A 23,794-nucleotide genomic window follows, 5' to 3' on the forward strand; every position below is an offset into this window, starting at 1 on the left:
TCTATCAGCTCATCAGCTCTAGGAATGGGATAGGCATCTGTCTTGGTGACAGAGTTAAGTCCTCTGTAGTCCACTCAAAACCTCATCTCTCTCTTTCCATCTTTGGTGTGAGGTTTGGGGACTAAGACCACTGTGCTAGCCCAGGGGCTGTCAGAGTGCTCATTTACTCCTAATTCCAGCATCTTGTGGACTTCCACCTTGATGCTTTCCTTAACTTGATCAGACTGTCTGAATATTTTGTTCTTGACAGGCATGCTGTCTCCTGTGTCCACATCATGGGTACACAGGTGTGTCTGACCAGGGGTTAGGGAAAAGAGCTCAGCAAACTGCTGCAGGACGTTCCTACAGTCGGATTGCTGTTGGCCAGAGAGGGTGTCTGAATAGATCACTCCATCTACTGAGCCATCATTAGGGTTTGATGACAGAAGATCAGGGAGAGGTTCACTCTCAGCTTCCTGATCCTCATCTGTTACCATTAACAGATTTACATCAGCCCTGTCATGGAAGAGCTTAAGGCGGTTCACATGGATCACCCTCTTGGGGCTCCTGCTTGTGCCCAGGTCCACCAGGTAGGTGACCTGACTCTTCCTCTCTAGCCCTGGGTAAGGGCCACTCCACTTGTCCTGAAGTGTCCTGGGAGCCACAGGCTCCAAAACCCAGACTGTCTGCCCTGGTTGAAATTCAACCAGTGCAGCCTTTTGGTCATACCAAAACTTCTGGAGCTGTTGGCTGGCCTCAAAGTTTTTACTTGCCTTTTCCATGTACTATGCCATCCTTGAGCGAAGACCAAGTACATAGTCCACTATGTCTTGTTTAGGCTCATGAAGAGGTCTCTCCCAGCCTTCTTTCACAAGAGCTAGTGGTCCCCTTACAGGGTGGCCAAACAGAAGTTCAAAGGGTGTGAATCCTACTCCCTTCTGAGGCACCTCTCTGTAAGCGAAGAGCAGACATGGCAAGAGGACATCCCATCTCCTTTTGAGTTTTTCTGGGAGCCCCATGATCATGCCCTTTAATGTCTTGTTGAATCTCTCAACAAGGCCATTAGTTTGTGGATGATAGGGTGTAGTGAATTTATAAGTCACTCCACACGTGTTTCAGGTATGCTGACATGAAGTTGGTACCTCTGTCCGACACCACCTCCTTAGGGAAGCCCACTCTGGTAAAGATAACAATGAGGGCCTTGGCTACTGCAGGGGCAGTAGTCGACCTAAGGGGAATAGCTTCAGGATACCTAGTAGCATGATCCACTACTACTAGGATGTACATATTTCCTGAGGCTGTGGGAGGTTCAAGTGGACCCACTATGTCCACACCCACTCTTTCAAAGGGGACCCCCACCACTGGAAGTGGAATGAGGGGGGCCTTTGGATGTCCACCTGTCTTACCACTGGCTTGACAGGTGGTACAGGAGACACAAAACTCCTTACCTTTCTGGGACATATTGGGCCAGTAGAAGTGGTTGACTAGTCTCTCCCACGTCTTGGTTTGTCCCAAATGCCCAGCAAGGGGAATATCATGGGCTAAGGTCAGTATGAACTCTCTGAACTCCTGAGGCACTACCACTCTCCTAGTGGCACCAGGTTTGGGATCTCTTGCCTCAGTGTACAGGAGCCCATCTTCCCAGTAGACCCTATGTGTTCCAGTTTTCTTGCCATTGGACTCTTCAGCAGCTTGCTGCCTAAGGCCTTCAAGAGAGGGACAGGTTTCTTGCCCCTTACACAACTGCTCCCTTGAGGGTCCCCCTGGGCCTAGGAGCTCAACCTGATAAGGTTCTAACTCCATAGGCTCAGTTCCCTCAGAGGACAGAACTTCTTCCTGAGAAGAGAGGTTCTCTTTTTGTTGTTGTGTTGCAGCTGGTTTCCCAGCTGACTTTCCTTTTCTCTTGGTAGGCTGGGCCCTTTTTCCAGACTCCAGCTCTACTTTTTCACCCTGAGCCTTGCACTGTGCCCTTGTCTTGACACACACCAGTTCAGGGATACCCAGCATGGCTGCATGGGTTTTCAGTTCTACCTCAGCCCATGCTGAGGACTCCAGGTCATTTCCAAGCAAACAGTCTACTGGGATATTTGAGGAGACCACCACCTGTTTCAGGCCATTGACCCCTCCCCACTCTAAAGTTACCATAGCCATGGGATGTACTTTAGTCTGATTGTCAGCGTTGGTGACTGGATACGTTTGTCCAGCCAGGTATTGACCAGGGGAAACCAGTTTCTCTGTCACCATGGTGACACTGGCACCTGTATCCCTCAGGCCTTCTACACTTGTCCCATTAATTAAGAGCTGCTGCCTGTATTTTTGCATGTTAGGAGGCCAGGCAGCCAGTGTGGCTAAATCCACCCCACCCTCAGAGACTAATGTAGCTTCAGTGTGACACCTGATTTGCTCTGGGCACACTGTTGATCCCACTTGGAGACTGGCCATTCCAGTTTTACCTGGAGTGGAGTTAGAAGTGGTATTTTTCTGGGGACAGGCCTGGTCTCCAGTTTGGTGTCCAGGCTGATTACAGCTACGACACCAGGCATTTTTGGGATCAAAGTTTTTACCCTTGTACCCAAAATTGGTTTGTGAAGAGGCTCTGGGCCCACCCTCCTGTGCAGGTTTTTGGGGGCCTGTAGAAGACTCTTTACTATTTTTGTTTTTGGATGTCTCAACACTCTTCCCCTAGGGAGGCTTTGTGACCCCTTTCTTTTGGTCACCCCCTGTGGAAGTCTTGGGCACCCTAGTCTTGACCCAATGGTCCGCCTTCTTTCCCAATTCTTGGGGAGAAATTGGTCCTAGGTCTACCAGATGCTGATGCAGTTAATCATTGAAACAATTACTTAACAGGTGTTCCTTCACAAATAAATTGTATGGCCCATCATAATTATTTACACCACTGCCTTGAATCCAACCATCCAGTGTTTTCACTGAGTAGTCTACAAAATCAACCCTGGTCTGGCTCGAGGATTTTTGAGCCCCCCTGAATCTAATCCTATACTCCTCAGTGGAGAATCCAAAGCCCTCAATCAGGGTTCCCTTCATGAGGTCATAAGATTCTGCATCTTGTCCAGAGAGTGTGAGGAGTCTATCCCTACACTTTCCAGTGAACATTTCCCAAAGGAGAGCACCCCAGTGAGATCTGTTAACTTTTCTGGTTACACAAGCCCTCTCAAAAGGTATGAACCATTGGTGATGTCATCACCATCTTCATATTTAGTTACAATCCCTTTTGGGATTTTCAACATGTCAGGAGAATCTCTGACCCTAGTTATGTTGCTGCCACCATTGATGGGTCCTAGGCCTATCTCTTTTCTTTCCCTTTCTATGGTTAGGATCTGTCTTTCCAGAGCCAATCTCTTGGCCATCCTGGCTAATTGGATGTCCTCTTCACTGGGGCTATCCTCAGTGATTTCAGAGATGTTGGTCTCTCCTGTGAGGGACACCGCATTTCTGACTATTATGTTTGGAGTCAGGGCTTGAGCAGCCCTGTTCTCCCTAAGTAGGACTGGAGGGGGGGAATTGCCCTCCAAGTCACTATCTTCATCCTCTGTGTTGCCATCCTCAGAGGGGTTGGCTCTTTCAAACTCTGCCAAAAGCTCCTGGAGCTGTAGTTTGGAAGGTCTGGGGCCCATTGTTATTTTCTTTATTTTACAGAGTGACCTTAGCTCCCTCATCTTAAGATGGAGGTAAGGGGTGGTGTCGAGTTCCACCACATTCATCTCTGTACTAGACATTATGCTTCTAAAAGTTGGAATACTTTTTAAGAATCTAAAACTAGTTCTAGGTTCTAATTCAAACTTTCACAAACTTTTAAACTCTAAAAGAAATGCTAAACAGGATCTAACACAAGGCCCTAGCAGGTCTTTTAAGAATTTAGAAAAATAGTTCAAATTGCAAAAATCAATTTCTAATGACAATTTTTGGAATTTGTCGTGTGATCAGGTATTGGCTGGGTAGTCCAGCAAATGCAAATTCTTGTACCCCACCGCTGATCCACCAATGTAGGAAGTTGGCTCTGTATGCACTATTTCAAAGTAAGGAATAGTATGCACAGAGTCCAAGGGTTCCCCTTAGAGGTAAGATAGTGGCAAAAAGAGATAATACTAATGCTCTATTTTGTGGAAGTGTGGTCGAGCAGTAGGCTTATCAAAGGAGTAGTGTTAAGCATTTGTTGTACATACACACAGGCAATAAATGAGGAATACACACTCGGAGACAAATCCAGCCAATAGGTTTTGTTATAGAAAAATATCTTTTCTTGGTTTATTTTATGAACCACAGGTTCAAATTCTACATGTAATATCTCATTTGAAAGGTATTGCAGGTAAGTACTTTAGGAACTTTGAATAATCACAGTAGCATATATACTTTTTTCATAAAACACAATAAGCTGTTTTAAAAGTGGACACTGTGCAATTTTCACAGTTCCTTGGGGAGGTAAAGTATTGTTAGTTCTTGCAGGTAAGTAAACCACCTACGGGGTTAAGATTGGGGTCCAAGGTAGCCCACCGTTGGGGGTTCAGAGCAACCCCAAAGTCACCACACCAGCAGCTCAGGGCCGGTCAGGTGCAGAGTTCAAAGTGGTGCCCAAAACGCATAGGCTTCAATGGAGAGAAGGGGGTGCCCCGGTTCCAGTCTGCCAGCAGGTAAGTACCCGCGTCTTCGGAGGGCAGACCAGGGGAGTTTTGTAGGGCACCGGGGGGGACACAAGTCCACACAGAAAGTACACCCTCAGCAGCGCGGGGGCGGCCGGGTACAGCGTCTGGTTCACAATGTAAATCAATGGGAGACCAAGGGGTATCTTCAGCGGTGCAGGCAGGTAAGGGGGGGGCTCCTCGGGGTAGCCACCACCTGGGCAAGGGAGAGGGCCTCCTGGGGGTCACTCCTGCACTGAAGTTCCGATCCTGCGGGTGCTGGGTTTTTTCCAGCCGTCGGGATTTTAGAGTCAGGCAATCGCGGTCAGGGTGAGCCTCGGGATTCCCTCTGCAGGCGTCGCTGTGGGGGCTCAAGGGGGACAACTTTGGTTACTCACAGTCTCGGAGTCGCTGGAGGGTTCTCCCTGAGGTGTTGGTTCTCCACCAGTCGAGTCGGGGTCGCCGGGTGCAGTGTTGCAAGTCTCACGCTTCTTGCGGGGATTGCAGGGGTCTTTAAATCTGCTCCTCTGAAACAAAGTTGCAGTCTTTTTGGAACAGGGCCGCTGTCCTCAGGAGTTTCTTGTTCCTCTTGAAGCAGGGCAGTCCTCTGAGGATTCAGAGGTCGCTGGTCCTGGCGAAAGCGTCGCTGGAGCAGGTTTCTTTAGAAGGCAGGAGACAGGCCGGTACGACTGGGCCAAAGCAGTTGGTGTCTTCTTTCTTCTTCTGCAGGGGTTTTCAGCTCAGCAGTCTTCTTCTTCGGTAAGTTGCAGGAATCTAAATTCTTGGGTTCAGGGGAGCCCTTAAATACTAAATTTAAGGGCGTGTTTAGGTCTGGGGGGTTAGTAGCCAATGGCTACTAGCCCTGAGGGTGGGTACACCCTCTTTGTGCCTCCTCCCAAGGGGAGGGGGTCACATTCCTATCCCTATTGGGGGAATCCTCCATCTGCAAGATGGAGGATTGCTAAAAGTTAGAGTCACTTCAGCTCAGGACACCTTAGGGGCTGTCCTGACTGGCCAGTGACTCCTCCTTGTTATTCTCATTATCTCCTCCGGCCTTGCCGCCCAAAGTGGGGCCGTGGCCGGAGGGGGCGGGCAACTCCACTAGCTGGAGTGCCCTGCGGTGCTGGAGCAAAGGGGGTAAGCCTTTGAGGCTCACCGCCAGGTGTTACAGCTCCTGCCTGGGGGAGGTGATAGCATCTCCACCCAGTGCAGGCTTTGTTACAGGCCACAGAGTGACAAAGGCACTCTCCCCATGTGGCCAGCAACATGTCTCGAGTGTGGCAGGCTGCTAGAACCAGTCAGCCTACACGGGTAGTTGTATTAGGTTTCAGGGGGCACCTCTAAGGTGCCCTCTGGGGTGTATTTTACAATAAAATGTACACTGGCATCAGTGTGCATTTATTGTGCTGAGAAGTTTGATACCAAACTTCCCAGTTTTCAGTGTAGCCATTATGGTGCTGTGGAGTCCATGTTTGACAGACTCCCAGACCATATACTCTTATGGCTACCCTGCACTTACAATGTCTAAGATTTTGCTTAGACACTGTAGGGGCACAGTGCTCATGCACTGGTGCCCTCACCTATGGTATAGTGCACCCTGCCTTAGGGCTGTAAGGCCTACTAGAGGGGTGACTTATCTATACTGCATAGGCAGTGTGAGGTTGGCATGGCACCCTGAGGGGAGTGCCATGTCGACTGACTTGTTTTGTTCTCACCAGCACACACAAGCTGGCAAGCAGTGTGTCTGTGCTGAGTGAGGGGTCCCTAGGGTGGCATAAGATATGCTGCAGCCCTTAGAGACCTTCCCTGGCATCAGGGCCCTTGGTAGCAGGGGTACCAGTTACAAGGGACTTACCTGGATGCCAGGGTGTGCCAATTGTGGAATCAAAAGTACAGGTTAGGGAAAGAACACTGGTGCTGGGGCCTGGTTAGCAGGCCTCAGCACACTTTCAATTCAAAACATAGCATCAGCAAAGGCAAAAAGTCAGGGGGTAACCATGCCAAGGAGGCATTTCCTTACAGTGGACTATGTACTTGGCCTTCGCTCAAGGATGGCAGAGTACATGGAAAAGGCAAGTAAAAACCTTGAGGCCAGGCAACAGCTCCAGAAGTTTTGGTATGACCAAAAGGCTGCGCTGGTTGAATTTCAACCAGGGCAGAAAGTCTGGGTTTTGGAGCCTGTGGCTCCCAGGGCACTTCAGGACAAATGGAGTGGCCCTTACCCAGTGCTAGAGAGGAAGAGTCAGGTCACCTACCTGGTGGACCTGGGCACTAGCAGGAGGCCCAAGAGGGTGATCCATGTGAACCGCCTTAAGCTCTTCCATGACAGGGCTGATGTGAATCTGTTGATGGTAACAGATGAGGACCAGGAAGCTGAGAGTGAACCTCTCCCTGATCTTCTATCATCAAACCCTAAAGATGGCTTAGTAGATGGAGTGATCTATTCAGACAACCTCTCTGGCCAACAGCAATCTGACTGCAGGAGGGTCCTGCAGCAGTTTGCTCAGCTCTTTTCCCTAACCCCGGGTCAGACACACCTGTGTACCCATGATGTGGACACAGGAGACGGCATGCCTGTCAAAAACAAAATATTCAGACAGTCTGACCAAGTTAAGGAAAGCATCAAGGTGGAAGTCCACAAGATGCTGGAATTGGGAGTAATTGAGCACTCTGACAGCCCCCTGGGCTAGCCCAGTGGTCTTAGTCCCCAAACCTCACACCAAAGATGGAAAGAGAGAGATGAGGTTTTGTGTGGACTACAGAGTACTTAATTCTGTCACCAAGACAGATGCCCATCCCATTCCTAGAGCTGATGAACTGATAGACAAATTAGGTGCTGCCAAATTCTTAAGTACCTTTGACTTAACAGCAGGGTACTGGCAAATCAAAATGGCACCTGGAGCAAAAGAAAAGACAGCATCCTCCACACCTGATGGGCATTATCAGTTTACTGTTATGCCCTTTGGTTTAAAGAATGCCCCTGCCACCTTCCAAAGGTTGGTGAATCAAGTCCTTGCTGGTTTGGAGTCCTTTAGTGCAGCTTATCTTGATGATATTGCTGTCTTTAGCTCCAGCTGGCAGGATCACCTGGTCCACCTGAAGAAGGTTTTGAAGGCTCTGCAATCAGCAGGCCTCTCTATCAAGGCATCCAAATGCCAGATAGGGCAGGTAACTGTGGTTTACTTGGGACACCTTGTAGGTGGAGGCCAAGTTCAGCCACTCCAGCCCAAGATCCAGACTATTCTGGACTGGGCAGCTCCAAAAACCCAGACTCAAGTCAGGGCATTCCTTGGCTTGACTGGGTACTATAGGAGGTTTGTGAAGGGATATGGATCCATAGTGACAGCCCTCACAGAACTCACCTCCAAGAAAATGCCCAAGAAAGTAAACTGGACTGCAGAATGCCAACAGGCCTTTGACACCCTTAAACAAGCAATGTGCACAGCACCAGTTCTAAAAGCTCCAGATCACTCCAAGCAGTTCATTGTGCAGACAGATGCCTCTGAACATGGGATAGGGGCAGTTTTGTCCCAAACAAATGATGATGGCCTTGACCAGCCTGTTGCTTTCATTAGCAGGAGGTTACTCCCCAGGGAGCAGCGTTGGAGTGCCATTGAGAGGGAGGCCTTTGCTGTGGTTTGGTCCCTGAAGAAGCTGAGACCATACCTCTTTGGTACTCACTTCCTAGTTCAGACTGACCACAGACCTCTCAGATGGCTGATGCAAATGAAAGGTGAAAATCCAAAACTGTTGAGGTGGTCCATCTCCCTACAGGGAATGGACTTTATAGTGGAACACAGACCTGGGACTGCCAATGCAGATGGCCTTTCCAGGTTCTTCCACTTAGAAAATGAAGACTCTCTTGGGAAAGGTTAGTCTCATCCTTGTTCGTTTGAGGGGGGGGGGGGGGGGTTGTGTAAGGAAATGCCTCCTTGGCATGGTTACCCTCTGACTTTTTGCCTTTGCTGATGCTATGTTTTGATTTGAAAGTGTGCCGAGGCCTGCTAACCAGGCCCCAGCACCAGTGTTCTTTCCCTAACCTGTACTTTTGTTTTACACAATTGGCACACCCTGGCATCCAGGTAAGTCCCTTGTAACTGGTACCCCTGGTACCAAGGGCCCTGATGCCAGGGAAGGTCTCTAAGGGCTGCAGCATATCTTATGCCACCCTGGGGACCCCTCACTCAGCACAGACACACTGCTTGCCAGCTTGTGTGTGCTGGTGAGGACAAAACGAGTAAGTCGACATGGCACTCCCCTCAGGGTGCCATGCCAACCTCACACTGCCTATGCAGTATAGATAAGTCACCCCTCTAGCAGGCCTTACAGCCCTAAGGCAGGGTGCACTATACCATAGGTGAGGGCACCAGTGCATGAGCACTGTGCCCCTACAGTGTCTAAGCAAAACCTCAGACATTGTAAGTGCAGGGTAGTCATAAGAGTATATGGTCTGGGAGTCTGTCAAACACGAACTCCACAGCACCATAATGGCTACACTGAAAACTGGGAAGTTTGGTATCAAACTTCTCAGCACAATAAATGCACACTGAAACCAGTGTACATTTTATTGTGAAATACACCCCAGAGGGCACCTTAGAGGTGCCCCCTGAAACCTTAACCAACTACCTGTGTAGGCTGACTGGTTTTAGCAGCCTGCCACACTCAAGACATGTTGCTGGCCACATGGGGAGAGTGCCTTTGTCACTCTGTGGCTAGTAACAAAGCCTACACTGGGTGGAGATGCTATCACCTCCCCCTTGCAGGAGCTGTAACACCTGGCGGTGAGCCTCAAAGGCTCACCCCCTTTGTTCCAGCGGAACACGGCATTCCAGCTAGTGGAGTTGCCCGCCCCCTCCGGCCACGGCCCCACTTTTGGCGGCAAGACCGGAGGAGATAATGAGAAAAACAAGGAGGAGTCACTGGCCAGTCAAGACAGCCCCTAAGGCAACCTGAGCTGAAGTGACTCTGACTTTTAGGAATCCTCCATCTTGCAGATGGAGGATCCCCCCCAATAGGGATAGGAATGTGACCCCCTCCCCTTGGGAGGAGGCACAAAGAGGGTGTACCCACCCTCAGGGCTAGTAGCCATTGGCTACTAACCCCCCAGACCTAAACACGCCCTTAAATTTAGTATTTAAGGGCTTCCCTGAACCTAAGAATTTAGATTCCTGCAACTTACAGAAGAAGAGGACTGCTGAGCTGAAAAACCCCTGCAGAGAAGAAGACACCAACTGCTTTGGCCCCAGCCCTACCTGCCTGTCTACCTCCTTCAGAAGAAAACTACTCCAGCGACGCTTTTCCTGGGACCAGCGACCTCTGAATCCTCAGAGGACTGCCCTGCTTCCAAAAGACCAAGAAACTCCCGAGAACAGCGGCCCTGTTCATCAAAGACTGCAACTTTGTATCCAGAGGAGCAGATTTAAAGACCCCTGCAATCCCCGCAAGAAGCGTGAGACTTGCAACACTGCACCCGGCGACCCCGACTCGACTGGTGGAGAACCAACACCTCAGGGAGGACCCTCCGGCGACTCCGAGACTGTGAGTAACCAAAGTTGTCCCCCCTGAGCCCTCACAGCGACGCCTGCAGAGGGAATCCCGAGGCTCCCCCTGACCGCGACTGCCTGACTCTAAAATCCCGACGGCTGGAAAAGACCCTGCACCCGCAGCCCCCAGCACCTGAAGGATCGGAACTCCAGTGCAGGAGTGACCCCCAGGAGGCCCTCTCCCTTGCCCAGGTGGTGGCTACCCCGAGGAGCCCCCCCCTTGCCTGCCTGCATCGCTGAAGAGACCCTTTGGTCTCTCATTGAAACCTATTGAAAACCCGACGCGTGTTTGCACACTGCACCCGGCCGCCCCAGTGCCGCTGTGGGTGTACTTTTTGTGTGAGCTTGTGTCCCCCCCCGGTGCCCTACAAAACCCCCCTGGTCTGCCCTCCGAAGACGCGGGTACTTACCTGCTGGCAGACTGGAACCGGGGCACCCCCTTCTCCATTGAAGCCTATGCGTTTTGGGCACCACTTTGAAATCTGCACCTGACCGGCCCTGAGCTGCTGGTGTGGTGACTTTGGGGTTGCTCTGAACCCCCAACGGTGGGCTACCTTGGACCCCAATTTGAACCCCGTAGGTGGTTTACTTACCTGCAAGAACTAACATTACTTTACCTCCCCCAGGAACTGTGAAAATGTCACTGTGTCCACTTTTGAAATAGCTATATGTGTTTTATGTAAAAAGTATATATGCTATTGTGATTATTCAAAGTTCCTAAAGTACTTACCTGCAATACCTTTCAAATGAGATGTTACATGTAGAATTTGAACCTGTGGTTTTTAAAATAAACTAAGAAAAGATATTTTTCTATAACAAAACCTATTGGCCTGGAATTGTCTCTGAGTGTGTGTTCCTCATTTATTGCCTGTGTGTATGTACAACAAATGCTTAACACTACTCCTTTGATAAGCCTACTGCTCGACCACACTACCACAAAATAGAGCATTAGTATTCTCTTTTTGCCACTATCTTACCTCTAAGGGGAACCCTTGGACTCTGTGCATACTATTCCTTACTTTGAAATAGTGCATACAGAGCCAACTTCCTACATCTGGTATCAAACATTTTGTATTAACTCACTGATTCTCGTGAGGGATTTGTTAATACATGCACCTTAGAGCTACCCGCTGAAAACCTACCATCTACCTGTGTGCTGGCTGACTAGTTTTAACTAGCCTGCCGCCAACAGACATGTTTCTGACCACTGGTGTGGATCTCCTTATTGATTAGTGTTTCAGTTGTTAACTGTGTGCTTATGGTAAATGTCTAACACTCCTCTCTGATAAGCGTAAGGCTTCTTGACCACATACCCCCTAATAGAGCACCTTGAGATTGCTAAGGCAATCCCCTGCCCACTAGTAATTGGAATCCCTGAACTGTTTGCACCATAAATCTCATTTTGATATACCATATCAAGAGCCAGCTCCCTACAACATCCCTATTCATGGAAAAATAGGTTCCTCTTGTATGTGAACAATCGGTTTTAGTGAGCTCTCATTCAGCATCCAATTCGCTCCTGTGACCAAATGAATAGACCCAGGTGCAGAGTGTTTGTTTAAGACTTAATTGGTGACAACTAGCAGATTGTGCTAAGTAACATCACAAGGCATAACAAGCAAACATTGTGTCACAAGTCTGCTTGAGACTTGCAAAATATCCCTTTGCGATGTCACTGAATGCATGTCCCAGCGTGAATTCTTAATTTGCATTCCGTCAACAATTTTAGGGACTGATTTGGAAAACCTTTGAGCAGTCTGATACACTTACAGAGCAAGATGCGTTTAAACGGATTCTATACCATTGTACATTCAAGACGCTTAAAATAAGGCTTATTAAATTGGCCTTTGAGGTGTATATAAATCTTTTAGGCCACATGTCTGTCTCTACTAGGAATTCTGCACTAAACTTATTATTTTGCACTGAACAGAAAACCCTTTTACACTGTCGAGCCAAGAGACAAAGATTTTGAGTTTTAAAAAAAACAAGCATTTGCAGTGCAGCGGGTCTTGCGTTTGCTCGATTTAGAGCTATTAGTCTTGTAAATTCCTAACTGGACTTTTCTTGCCGCACAAACTGAAAATAAAAAGTAAAACAGTTGACATAAGCAAGCAGATTCAAAGTGTCTCTGAGCGCGAAGGAGAGACTAAAGGAAAAAAGTTTGCTCGCAGTTAAAGTTATCTGCAAAAGTGCAATTATCCATGTAACAGGGTCGACAGCCAAGACGTTTACAAAACTGCCCTAAGGAAGGACAAACTTAAAGCAGTTACCAACGAAAATTTTTTTTTAAAAGGGAAGCCCCACGAACGAGTGATGGGGATGGGCGTGTGGTGGATGTGGCTAAAATCCCAGATACATAACACGTTCTGGAAAAGCAGCGCTCGCACGCTGCTGTGCTCGACCTAAAAAGCAGCAACACAATCGCTCCTTCATCAGAAAGTATTTAATTAGATAGCCGTTGCATGCCGCACATTAGTCCACTGAATAGTTTGTGTCGTCCGTCATCACAGTTTTCGGTAGTTTTTGAAGTTCTTTTGGTTGTTGCAGTAAACGTAGAACTCGGACAACTGTAAATGTTGAGTTTTGGAAGGTATGTATAATACCAGACTTTTCTTTCAGTTCTTCCTATTTTTAGCTTCGGTTTCCTACTTACTCTTCTGCCAGAAACAAACTTAACCTCTTATAATAGCCCATTTGGGAAATTGAAGGTAGGAGAAAAGAAAGATGTCATGTTGCATAGTACACAGTTTTAGTAATTGTCATAGGATTCTCCTCCACAGAAAATTAAACATGATAAAGTCTCTCCAAAGGATACAGATTAATCCTTCAGTTTACTTGCATCTTGCAAGCAAACTGTACCTTACTCATTGCATATTTCTGCTAACCTGATTTGTTTTATTTTATACTTATTTTAAGTGCTACATATTGCATTAAAGGTGTCCCACTGTAGTATAAAGGGATTATTAAATTATTAGAGCAATTTTGAATGGAACCTTTCTGGCTTTCAACTCTCTACTTTCTCTTTCTGATTTAGGTATTTCCATGGACCAACACCAATTCAGTCTCAGAGGTATGCAACCAGTCAGGATATGATTAATTCTTTTAGTAGTGTTAAACAAGAAATGGAAGACTATTTGCCTAAATTAACTCAGGTAAGAATTATGATTATTTTCATTTTAATGTGCGTAACATACATTTTTTAACGATCCCTTATTCCGTTACACGGTTATTTGTTATCTACTTTCAAGCCTTTTATGCACTGTAGCTTTCTTAATCTACTGCCACCGATGTTAGACCTTTAGCTCTTTTCTGTTTTTCTATATTGGATAAAAAATGTATGTAAATTTTTTGGAATTACGGTACCAAAATGTTTTATAAATAAAACATCCGAACATTAACATTTCTGCTGTGTGCCCCTAGAACTCCTCTAATAGTACCTAAATGTTCTGTTGTTAGAATTGTATTTTTTACGGCATCGTATTGTTTTGTAGGATTGTTCTCTGATATTGGTGCTGCTTTGATGTTTACTTTACACTGTATCGTACTGCAATGCATTTTGGTTTAAGTATTAGATTCCTGCTATGGGGTTTGTTCCACAGGCAATTACATTCAAATGCTGCATCTTCATGTGCTGCTGCTAGGCCCAAACACTTCTTGTGATGCTGCAAGGCCCAAACATGTGATCTGTGATGCTGTGAGGTTTTTCTTCTCTGTCCTTTATGTATGAGGCCAGCACGTCTGCTTGAAAGGATTTATCTGCTGAATAGCTGCAGCACGAGAGACCTGGCTGTAGCGAACTGCCACAAGTAGAAATCAGTCTTCTTGGCCTTCCATTGCCTCTCCTTGCATAGTGTAGGGATGTCAAAGTAGTAAGCTAATGTACTCTTTTTATTTATTTTAATTATTATTATTTATTTATTTATTTTTTCTTGCGTGTTAGAACAGGCAAATTGTTGTGGTGTGTGTGGGAAGGAGTGGCGGTTAGAGGTCCAGCCTGTGAGTGGGATAATTACCCCTTTCGATTTTAGATAAGGGGAAGGTCTCATTTACACAATGATTTACACAGTTATGGCAGATTTTGAATCTCCATTTACAAAAAAAAAAAATGTTGCACAGTATGTAAACAAAGGTTCCTCTGTTGATATGCGCTGTTCTTGCTACTCATTGTGCATGTGGTTATATGAGGAACCCTGCACTACCTACCCTTTAAGGGTTAGAGTGACGCATCACTTGCTGTACAAATGGCATAAGACTTTGTCATTATTTAGCTTGGCATGGATAGCACTGTGCTGATCCTATGCTTAAAAGCTTTGCTAGATAAGCAGACATTTGAGGTGAGCAAATCTAGAGTGTCGCTGGTGTTGCAGGGTGCTCCTTACTAGAGCTGCTCTCCACCTAAATTTGGGAACTTCCCAGAGTTCCCCTTTGTTTTTTGCATCTATCTATATATATATAATATAATGTTCAATGGCCTGTGTAGCTGCAGATACACATGCTGTGCATATATCGCCATCTAGTGTTGGGCTCAGAGTGTTATAAGTTGTTTTTCTTTAAAGAAGCTTCTTTCGAGTCACAAGATTGATTGACTCCTCCTCTCGGTGATGGTGCGCATGGCCATTGACTCCTTTGTTAGATTGTTTTCTTTCCACTGTCTAAAAGACGTGTTCCCTCTCGCTCTGGTACTTTCGGTACTATCGGAACTTTTTTCCTCTTCTTCCTTAATGTCGGTATCGTTTTTGATCGCGTTTCTGACTACACTCGATCTGATTGTAGCGGCAGGATCGATTAAACGCCCTTTCGGGCACCCGCTCCCTTTTCGGGCCTACTGCGTCATAGGCTCATGGGTCGGACTCCATTTTGATTCTGTCCTCTGTACCACACTAAGTTCTCCTATGCCGACCAGCATTCGTTGTGCAACCTCCTGCCTTTCTCCTGACCACCAAGAAGAGACCTGCGAGCCGTGTCAATCCTTTCGATCGAAGAAGACCTTACGAGATCGGAGCGCAAGGCGTTTGGAGATGGCGTCGAAGCCCACCAAACAAACTCCCAACATCTTTGGGGAGGAACAGGCACTGACTGCAGTTGCCATTCGAGACTCTGACCGAGATTCAGATGAGGACAGCCAGGTACTCCCTGCGGCACAGTACATGAGTACACCAGCCCCTTCCCATCAAAAACAAATTAAGAAATCACAGAAGGCCTTGGGTCTACCACTGCTTGCTGGCAATGGTTTGACCCGAAAACAACAAATCATCGACCGACCCTCTGGTTCGGCGCTGAAAAAGGCAAAGTCTCACTCCCACGAACAGACTCATGCCTGTTTAGGCGTCTAGTCAAAAGATGGAGGCTTCCACTTCGGAACCGAGTCTGCTTCATACCACATCGGAGCTGAAACATCCACGCTCCTCTCCGGCGGGAAAACACTTTCCCCTACCGATCAGACCACTTTTTCTGCCCGTATGAAGCATGCAGCCACCAAGCCTAAATAACATTTATTAGCAGGCAGAAAACAAGTTTCATCTTCAGAACAGGAGGGAGATGAAACCGACATTAGACCCATTCTTGATGTCATGGACCAAAAACAAAGGAGGATTCAAATCCAGAAAGAGACTGGAAAGATTATTGCCTTTCCTCCTCCAATTACAAAGAGGAAATTGGTATTCCAAAAGAGTTTGGATGCAGGCCCTTCACTGGTGAAAATCTTTTAACATAAAGCGAAGCCAACGACTTTACATCTTTCTCCACCGCATTCACCTTATCTTCCCTCTTCTCCACCACCTCATGCTCAACCACCACCAACTTCACCCACACAATCTCATGCTTCTTCACATGGGAACTATATGGGTGATAACATTTACAATATGGCTCCATGGGATATGTATGACTCTGACCCAATCACACCCATTGATCCTGATTTGTATCCCATAAGACCGTCTCCACCTGAGGATACCACACCCTATAATCAGGTCATTTCCAGAGCAGCAGCCTATCAGATGCACTCTGAGCCAACAGAAGAGGATTTTCTATTTAACACTCTATCCTCAACTCACATACAATATCAGTGTTTTCCATTGTTACCGGGTATGTTAAAACATGCCAATGAAATTTTTAAAGAACCAGTGAAGGCCAGGGTATTAACACCTAGAATAGATATAAAATATAAAGTTGCACCAACTGATCCAGTCTTTATTTCACAGCAGATACCACCAGGTTCCATCTTAGTTAGTGCAGCCAGGAAACAGGAAAATAGCCAGTCCAGGGGATGCTCCTACCCTGGAAAAACACAGCCGCAAATTTGATGCAGCAGGCAAAAGAATAGCAACTCAGGCTGCAAATCAGTGGAGAATTGGTAATCCCAAGCTCTTTTAGCCAGGTATGACAGGGCACATTGGGACGAGATGCAGGAGTTCCTGCAATACCTCCCCAAGGAACACCAGAAAAGAGCACAACGGGTAGTGGAAGAAGGACAAGCCATTGCTAATCAGATCCAATCAGCACTAGACGTGGCTGATACAGCAGCTAGGGCAATAAACACTAGCGTCACAATAAGGAGACATGCTTGGTTGAGACCCTCAGGCTTTAAGCCTGAAATACAAAAAGCGGTCCTTAACATGCCTTTTAATAAGCAGCAACTCTTTGGACTGGAGGTGGATACAACCATTGACAAATTAAAGGACTCTGAGACAGCAAAGGCCATGGCAGCCCTTTATACAACACCTTTTTGGGGCTTATTGCTTAAACTTCAATTTAGAGGAGGGTTTAAGCCACAAACGTCCAAGGCCTCTACCTCCCAACAAAACAGGGACAACAATATTATCCCAGGGGATCTTTCAGGGGTTCTTATAAAGGACACACTTTCAGATCCAGAGGTAAATCCCCTGCCGCTAGAGGTTCCTCCACCTCATTAAAGCAGTGACTTTCCCTGCATCCCCAAACCACATACATCCCCTGTGGGAAGAAGACTACAGTATTTCCATCCTCACTGGCAACAAATTACAACAGATCAATGGGTACTGTCAATTATCCGCAAAGGTTATTGCCTAGAGCTTATCTCCACTCCACCAAACATTCCACCCCGTTTACACAGGATTTCTCTCAAACACATTGCTCTGTTAAAACAAGAGGTAGAGCCTCTTCTACTCAAAGGTGCAATAGAGATGGTTCCCATCAGTCAGCAAGAGACAGGGGTATATTCGCTATACTTCCTCATACCAAAAAAGGATGGCACACTCAGACCAATTCTCGATCTCAGACCTCTAAATCAATATATCCTGTGAGAGCATTTCCACATGGTCACTCTACAGTATGTCATTCCCTTGTTATAAAAACAAGACTACATGACCGCATTAGATCTAAGGGGCGCAAGCACTATCAATTCAAAGTACTACCCTTTGGAGTAACAACAGCACCAAGAGTATTCACAAAATGACTAGCAGTAGTTGTGGCATACCTCAGAAGACAGTATGTACATGTCTTCCCTTATCTGGACGACTAGTTAATATATGCCAACTCCATTCGAAACTGACAACAGCACACACAATACACAATAGACACCCTACACAAATTAGGGTTCACAATCAATTACCAGAAATCTCACCTTCAGCCTCAACAAATTCAACCTTATCTAGGAGCTGTTCTGAACACTCAGTCAGCATTAGCCTACCCAAATCCACAACGAATCAAAGCGTTTCACACACTCCTATCCCAAACTGCAGATCAATCAAACTTACACAGTAAGGTTTGTCATGAGGCTGGGAATGATGGCATCCCATCCCATCCCATCCCATCCCATCCCATCCCATCCCAATTGTCCCTTCTAGCACAAACAATTTGGAAATGGGCAATTCACAATCACATTCACCTGCTAGCGGAATACATCCCAGGGATACACAACCAGCTAGCAGACCTCTTAAACAGGACGCAGCAACAAATACACAAATGGGCGATTTACCCACAAGTAATTCAATATTACTTTCAAATGTGGGGAATACCAAACATAGACCTTTTCGCAACAAGCAAACGCAAAATGCCAAAACTTCACGTCCAGATACCCACCTAAGGGCAATGCTCTATGGATCAATTGGTCAGGGATATTTGCTTATGCTTTTTCCCCCCTCTACCATTAACTCTGTTTCTGGTCAGCAAGTTCTGTCACACTTCCTGTAAAGAAATGGCTCCCTGTTGCAGTTACCCTCCACTTTTTGCCTGATACTGATGCTGACTTGACTGAGAAGTGTGCTGGGACCCTGCTAACCAGGCCCCAGCACCAGTGTTCTTTCACCTAAAATGTACCATTGTCTCCACAATTGGCACAACCCTGGCACCCAGGTAAGTCCCTTGTAACTGGTACCCCTGGTACCAAGGGCCCTGATGGCAGGGAAGGTTTCTAAGGGCTGCAGCATGTCTTATGCCACCCTAGGGACCCCTCACTCAGCACAGACACACTGCTTGCCAGCTTGTGTGTGCTGGTGGGGAGAAAATGACTAAGTCGACATGGCACTCCCCTCAGGGTGCCATGCCAACCTCCCACTGCCTGTGGCATAGCTAAGTCACCCCTCTAGTAGGCCTTACAGCCCTAAGGCAGGGTGCCCTATACCACAGGTGAGGGCATATGTGCATGAGCACTATGCCCCTACAGTGTCTAAGCAAAACCTTAGACATTGTAAGTGCAGGGTAGCCATAAGAGTATATGGGCTGGGAGTCTGTCAAAAACGAACTCCACAGCTCCATAATGGCTACACTGAATACTGGGAAGTTTAGTATCAAACTTCTCAGAATAATAAACCCACACTGATGCCAGTGTTGTATGTATTAAAAAATGCACACAGAGAGCATCTTAGAGATGCCCCCTGTATTTTACCCAATTGTTCAGTGCAGGACTGACTGGTCTGTGCCAGCCTGCTGCTGAGAGACGAGTTTCTGACCTCATGCGGTGAGAGCCTTTGTGCCCTCTAAGGACAGAAACAAAGCCTGCTCTGGGTGGAGGTGCTTCACACCTCCCCCCTGCAGGAACTGTAACACCTAGCAGTGAGCTTCAAAGGCTCAAGCTTCGTGTTACAATGCCCCAGGGCACTCCAGCTAGTGGAGATGCCCGCCCCCTGGACACAGCCCCCACTTTTGGCGGCAAGTCCAGGAGAGATAATGAGAAAAACAAGGAGGAGTCACTGGCCAGTCAGGACAGCCCCTAAGGTGTCCTGAGCTGAGGTGACTCTGACTTTTAGAAATCCTCCATCTTGTAGAAGGAGGATTCCCCCAATAGGGATAGGAATGTGACCCCCTCCCCTTGGGAGGAGGCACAAAGAGGGTGTACCCACCCTCAGGGCTAGTAGCCATTGGCTACTAACCCCCCAGACCTAAACACGCCCTTAAATTTAGTATTTAAGGGCTCCCCTGAACCTAAGAATTTAGATTCCTGAAACTACAAGAAGAAGACTGCTGAGCTGAAAAACCCCTGCAGAGGAAGAACAGAAGACACCAACTGCTTTGGCCCCAGACTTACCGGCCTGTCTCCTGCCTTCCAAAGAAACCTGCTCCAGCGACGCTTTCCAAGGGACCAGCGACCTCTGAATCCTCTGAGGACTGCCCTGCTTCAAGAAAGACAAGAAACTCCCGAGGACAGCGGCACTGCTCCAAAAGAACTGCAACTTTGTTTCAAGGAGCAGATTTAAAGACCCCTGCAACTCCCCGCAAGAAGCGTGAGACTTGCAACACTGCACCCGGTGACCCCGACTCGACTGGTGGAGAACCAACACCTCAGGGAGGACCCTCCGGCGACTCCGAGACCGTGAGTAACCAAAGTTGTCCCCCCTGAGCCCCCACAGCGACACCTGCAGAGGGAATCCCGAGGCTCCCCCTGACCGCGACTGCCTGAACTCCATTTCCCGACGGCTGGAAAGGACCCTGCACCCGCAGCCCCCAGCACCTAAAGGAACGGAACTCCTGTGCAGGAGTGACCCCCAGGAGGCCCTCTCCCTTGCCCAGGTGGTGGCTACCCCGAGGAGCCCCCCCCCCCTTGCCTGCCTGCACCGCTGAAGAGATCCCTTGGTCTCTCATTGAAAACCATTGAGAACCCGATGCGTGTTTGCAAACTGCACCCGGCCGCCCCAGCGCTGCTGAGGGTGTACTTTTTGTGCTGACTTGTGTCCCCCCCCCGGTGCCCTACAAAACCCCCCTTGGTCTGCCCTCCGAAGACGCGGGTACTTACCTGCTGGCAGACCGGAACCAGGGCACCCCCTTCATTGAAGCCTATGTGTTTTGGGCACCTCTTTGACCTCTGCACCTGACCGGCCCTGAGCTGCTGGTGTGGTAACTTTGGGGTTGCTCTGAACCCCCAACGGTGGGCTACCTTGGACCAAAAACCGAAACCTGTAAGTGACTTACTTACCTGTGAAACCTAACAATACTTTACCTCCCCCAGGAACTGTGAAAATTGCACTGTGTCCACTTTTAAAACAGCTTATTGTGTTTTATGTAAAAAGTATACATGCTAATGTAATGATTCAAAGTTCCTAAAGTACTTACCTGCAATACCTTTCAAATGAGATATTACATGTAGAATTTGAACCTGTGGTTCTTAAAATAAACTCAGAAAAGATATTTTTCTATAACAAAACCTATTGGCTGGATTTGTCTCTGAGTGTGTGTTCCTCATTTATTGCCTGTGTGTATGTACAACAAATGCTTAACACTACTCCTTTGATAAGCCTACTGCTCGACCACACTACCACAAAATAGAGCATTAGTATTATCTCTTTTTGCCACTATCTTACCTCTAAGGGGAACCCTTGGACTCTGTGCATACTATTCCTTACTTTGAAATAGTGCATACAGAGCCAACTTCCTACACTTCCCTTACTGTGATACTCATAGCTCCCATGTGGGCACGTCAACACTGGTACACAATACTATTGGATCTATCGGTAGTACCACATCACCAGCTCCCAAACAGACCAGACCTATTGATTTTAAACAAGGGTCAGATCGGGCTTCCCAATCCCAGTATGCTGAACCTGGCGATTTGGCTCCTGAGGTCATAGAATTTGGATACCTATGGCTTCCATCAGAATGTATGGACATTCTAAAACAAGCACGTAAACCTACAACCAGGCAGTGCTATGTAAATAAATGAAAAGGTTTTGTATAATACTACCAACCTAAAAACATTGATCCACTTAGAGAATCAATACAGGATATTGTATGTTATTTGCTTCATTTACAGAAAGCAAATCTTGGATATTCATCCATTAAAATTCATTTAACAGCAATTTCAGCCTACCTCCAAAACAGACAACATACCAAACTGTTTAGAATTCCTGTCGTAAAAGTTTTTATGGAAGTTCTTAAGAGTTATTCCACCTACAGCTCCACTAGCTCCTGCATTGAATCTTAACATTGTGCTCACAAGACTTATAGGTCCTCCATTTGAACCCATGCATTCTTGCGTTCTTCAATTTCTCTCATGGAAGGTCGCATTCCTGGTAGCAATAACTTCCCTAAGAAGAGTAAGTGAAATTCAAGCATTCACTTTGGAAGAACTCTTCTTCCAAGTACACAAACACAAAATAGTACTTAAGACAAATCCCAAATTTTTACCCAAAGTGATTTCACCTTTTCACATTAATCAGTCAGTGGAATTGCCAGTCTTCTTTCCACAGCCATATTCAGTTGCTGAAAGAGCTCTCCACACCCTTGATCTCAAAAGAGCTCTCATGTATTAAATAGAGAGAACAAAAGACTTCAGAAAATCCAAACAATTTTTTTGACTTTCCAACAGCCAAATAAGGATTGGGCAGATGGATAGTAGTGTATTCAAACTTGCTATCTGAAAGCTAAACGGCAACTATTAGTAACTCCTAAAGCGCGTTCTTCCAGAAAGGAAGGAGCTTCAATGTGAATTTTTGGAAATATACCAATGGCAGACATATGCAAAGCAGCCACATGGTCCACAGATGTGTTATCTCAACAACAAGCAAATGTTGGTCAAGCAGCACTAAAAACACTATTTCAAACTGCTTCAACTCCTACAAGCTCGCCACCGCTTACTTAGGGGAGGGACTGCTTTTTAGTCTATGCTCAGCATTTGTATCTGTAGCTGCACATGCCATTGAATGGAAAATGTCACTTACCCAGTGTACGTCTGTTCGTGGCATGTAGTGCTGCAGATTCACATGCGCCCTCCCTCCTCCCCAGAAGCCTGTAGCTGTTGTAGTTATTTATTATGTAGATATGTATGTACATTGCATGTACATCTTCTTTACTTTCTATATATATTTGTACATATACAATTCTTCACTCCTAACTTCACCCTCCTGTGGGAAAACAATGTAACAAAGGAGTTTATGCCCATGCGCACTATCACCGAGAGGAGTCACTCAATCTTGTGACTCGAAGCAAGCTTCTTCGAAGAAAAACAACTTGTAACACTCCGAGCCCAACACTAGTGACATTATTTATATATTTATATATATGTATATGTATGTGTGTGTGTGTGTGTATTTTGTGCTCTTGGTTGTTGAGTGAAAATCAATCCATTGTCCTGCAATGTCAGTTCTGATGTTTGTGAATAAAGGGAAGCATTTACCACACAGTCTTATCCACACATTCCTTTATCACGCATGGAAAGTATAGGTAAGGTAAATATAATGTGTACACTTATATGTATATTTTCACTGAAGAAAAACAAAGGTGAAAGTGACGCTATAGTAAGGTGAAAATGACAGGTTTAACATAACATTTTAAGCTACATCTCTGAAATTCACCAGTTATCATTAACTGAAGTAACTAAATTGTGCCATACAGTGTTGTCATCAATGATGTGGTGTCATTGCAGATGTTGTATTGATGTTATCATTAATGTCATAAAATGTCATGAATGATGTAATATGTGAGGTCATGTAAAAACTGACATTTACGCCTAACTGTAATGTCAGTGTAACCTTTGTTCTTTTCAATGCATTTCTTTAAAGGCAAAGTAATTTATTACCATACATAACAAAATCAGCCTCACCCCCCCACCCGGCCCTGCGGCCAACCTGGAGTTGGGGACCCCCTGTGCATGGCCTTACCTATTGTGGGGTTCGCTGAAGGGACTGGCCTGAGGCGGTGCCCTGTGCCCAGCCCCATCCCCACTTTAGACAATGTGCAGCTAACCCCAGAGCCAAACGTTGACAGGTACTCACAAGCCCTCCTTTAGTGGACTCTTGTGGAAGCCAGCGCAGGCCTCTGTGCTCCCACTGGACTCTTGCGGTTAGCACAAGACTTGCGAGGGATCCGTGGGCAAGCCAAATTGTAAGGTTTTTTTTGTTTTTGTTTTTAAATAATTTGGCTCTAGGGCAATCTCCAAACGGTCCTTGGGAGTTAGGGTACCACTTCCCTGTACTTATACTTCAATTTTGTTTCATTTTCAGGATTTGGGGACCAAGTATTTGTGTCCAACCGGTTAGAGTCCAAGCTTCCCCAGGATTCGCAGGGGCATGACAGCGGACTGGGGAAAAAAGACCCACTGGACAAATCAGATAGTTCAATTGTTTCAAGTGGTGTGTTTGCAGGACACGTGTGGGAGCCTGCACACCCAACTGGCCAGGATTGTATACAATTTGAACTTTCATTTTTTTTAAAACCTACAGCACAGATTTACAC

General features: G+C 46.6%; 1 protein-coding gene across 1 annotated transcript in view; it reads left to right on the forward strand.

The window, feature by feature from the left end:
* GTF2H1 (general transcription factor IIH subunit 1) overlaps positions 1-23,794 on the forward strand; it is a 345,280-nt gene that overhangs the window by 218,045 nt on the left and 103,441 nt on the right. The window contains exon 11 of the mRNA XM_069223752.1: positions 13,191-13,308. Coding sequence (XP_069079853.1) covers positions 13,191-13,308 — 118 coding nt within the window. The remainder of the gene's footprint in view (positions 1-13,190; positions 13,309-23,794) is intronic.

The sequence above is a fragment of the Pleurodeles waltl genome, chromosome 3_1 (assembly GCF_031143425.1).
Source record: "Pleurodeles waltl isolate 20211129_DDA chromosome 3_1, aPleWal1.hap1.20221129, whole genome shotgun sequence".
Taxonomy (NCBI): Eukaryota; Metazoa; Chordata; class Amphibia; order Caudata; family Salamandridae; genus Pleurodeles; species Pleurodeles waltl.